The sequence below is a fragment of the Elephantulus edwardii genome, unplaced genomic scaffold, assembly GCF_000299155.1.
Source record: "Elephantulus edwardii isolate Elephantulus edwardi_28Jun2011 unplaced genomic scaffold, EleEdw1.0 scaffold00141, whole genome shotgun sequence".
Lineage (NCBI taxonomy): Eukaryota > Metazoa > Chordata > Mammalia > Macroscelidea > Macroscelididae > Elephantulus > Elephantulus edwardii.
Genome location: NW_006399891.1, coordinates 6,926,972 through 6,927,891, shown reverse-complemented (window position 1 = coordinate 6,927,891; position 920 = coordinate 6,926,972). Strand labels below are relative to the sequence as shown.

Sequence of the window (920 nt, the reverse complement as noted above, 5' to 3'; positions counted from 1 at the left end):
AAAGTAATGATTTAGTGATTAATTTATTAACTTTAAAAATTAATAAAGAGCGTCAGAATAAGTAAGCACCAAGATCTGATGAGTAATTGATCTAAGATTCAGGAAACCTGATTTCTACTTCCAGCTTCCTTATGAGTGATAAATGACTGTTGCTTTTGTTCTGTGCTATCGAGTTGCCTGTAACTCATAGCTACCCTATGCACCTGATACCTGCTCTATCCTGTGCCAACTTGACTGCCTCCAACACACCCGTCCCCACTACCTCAGTCACTGAATCAATCCATCCCATCAGTGGTCCTCCTCTCTGTCTCTATCCCTCCACCCCTCCAAGCATGACGCTCCCCCCCAAGGACTGGTCACTCCCCACAACATACCCAAAGTATGTCACAGAAAGCCTCAAAATCCTTTTTAACTCACAAGTTTGTTCTCTCTAGGTTTGCTCCCTTTCCTATAGGTAACCTGAACACTGAGGCTTACTCCAAACCTGAACCCTGAGCCCAGTTCCAGAGACAAAAAGCAATATAACTGTCAGCTAAGGAAACAAAGGTGGATGGACCCTTGAAGTTCAGCCAGCCACCCCCACTGGACTTGACGCAGGCAAACACTTTGCAGTACAGAGGACAGAAAACATCAGGAAAATATCTTTGACTAACTAACTAACTGCCATGCAGCTTCAACTCAAAACCACCAGTAAAGTGTTAAAGTCGGCTCCCCTTCTCCTTCATCTCAATGCCCTTGTTCAGCATGAAGCAGCCAGAAAGTCTGTGCCCCATTCCCAAATGAGAAACCCACAAATGAAAAAAGACAATTCATTTGAAAAAAAATTACCATTAGATTATGCCAAATATTACCCTGTCTTTTTTGGTACCTGCCGGATCTTTCTCATCTCCTTCACCCATCCCTCCACCCACCAAATTGTG

The 920-nt window shown here is 43.6% G+C and overlaps 1 protein-coding gene across 1 annotated transcript in view; it reads left to right on the top strand.

The window, feature by feature from the left end:
- GTF3C5 (general transcription factor IIIC, polypeptide 5, 63kDa) overlaps positions 1-920 on the top strand; it is a 26,835-nt gene that overhangs the window by 25,598 nt on the left and 317 nt on the right. Inside the window, exon 12 of the mRNA XM_006894433.1 lies at positions 125-135. Coding sequence (XP_006894495.1) covers positions 125-135 — 11 coding nt within the window. The remainder of the gene's footprint in view (positions 1-124; positions 136-920) is intronic.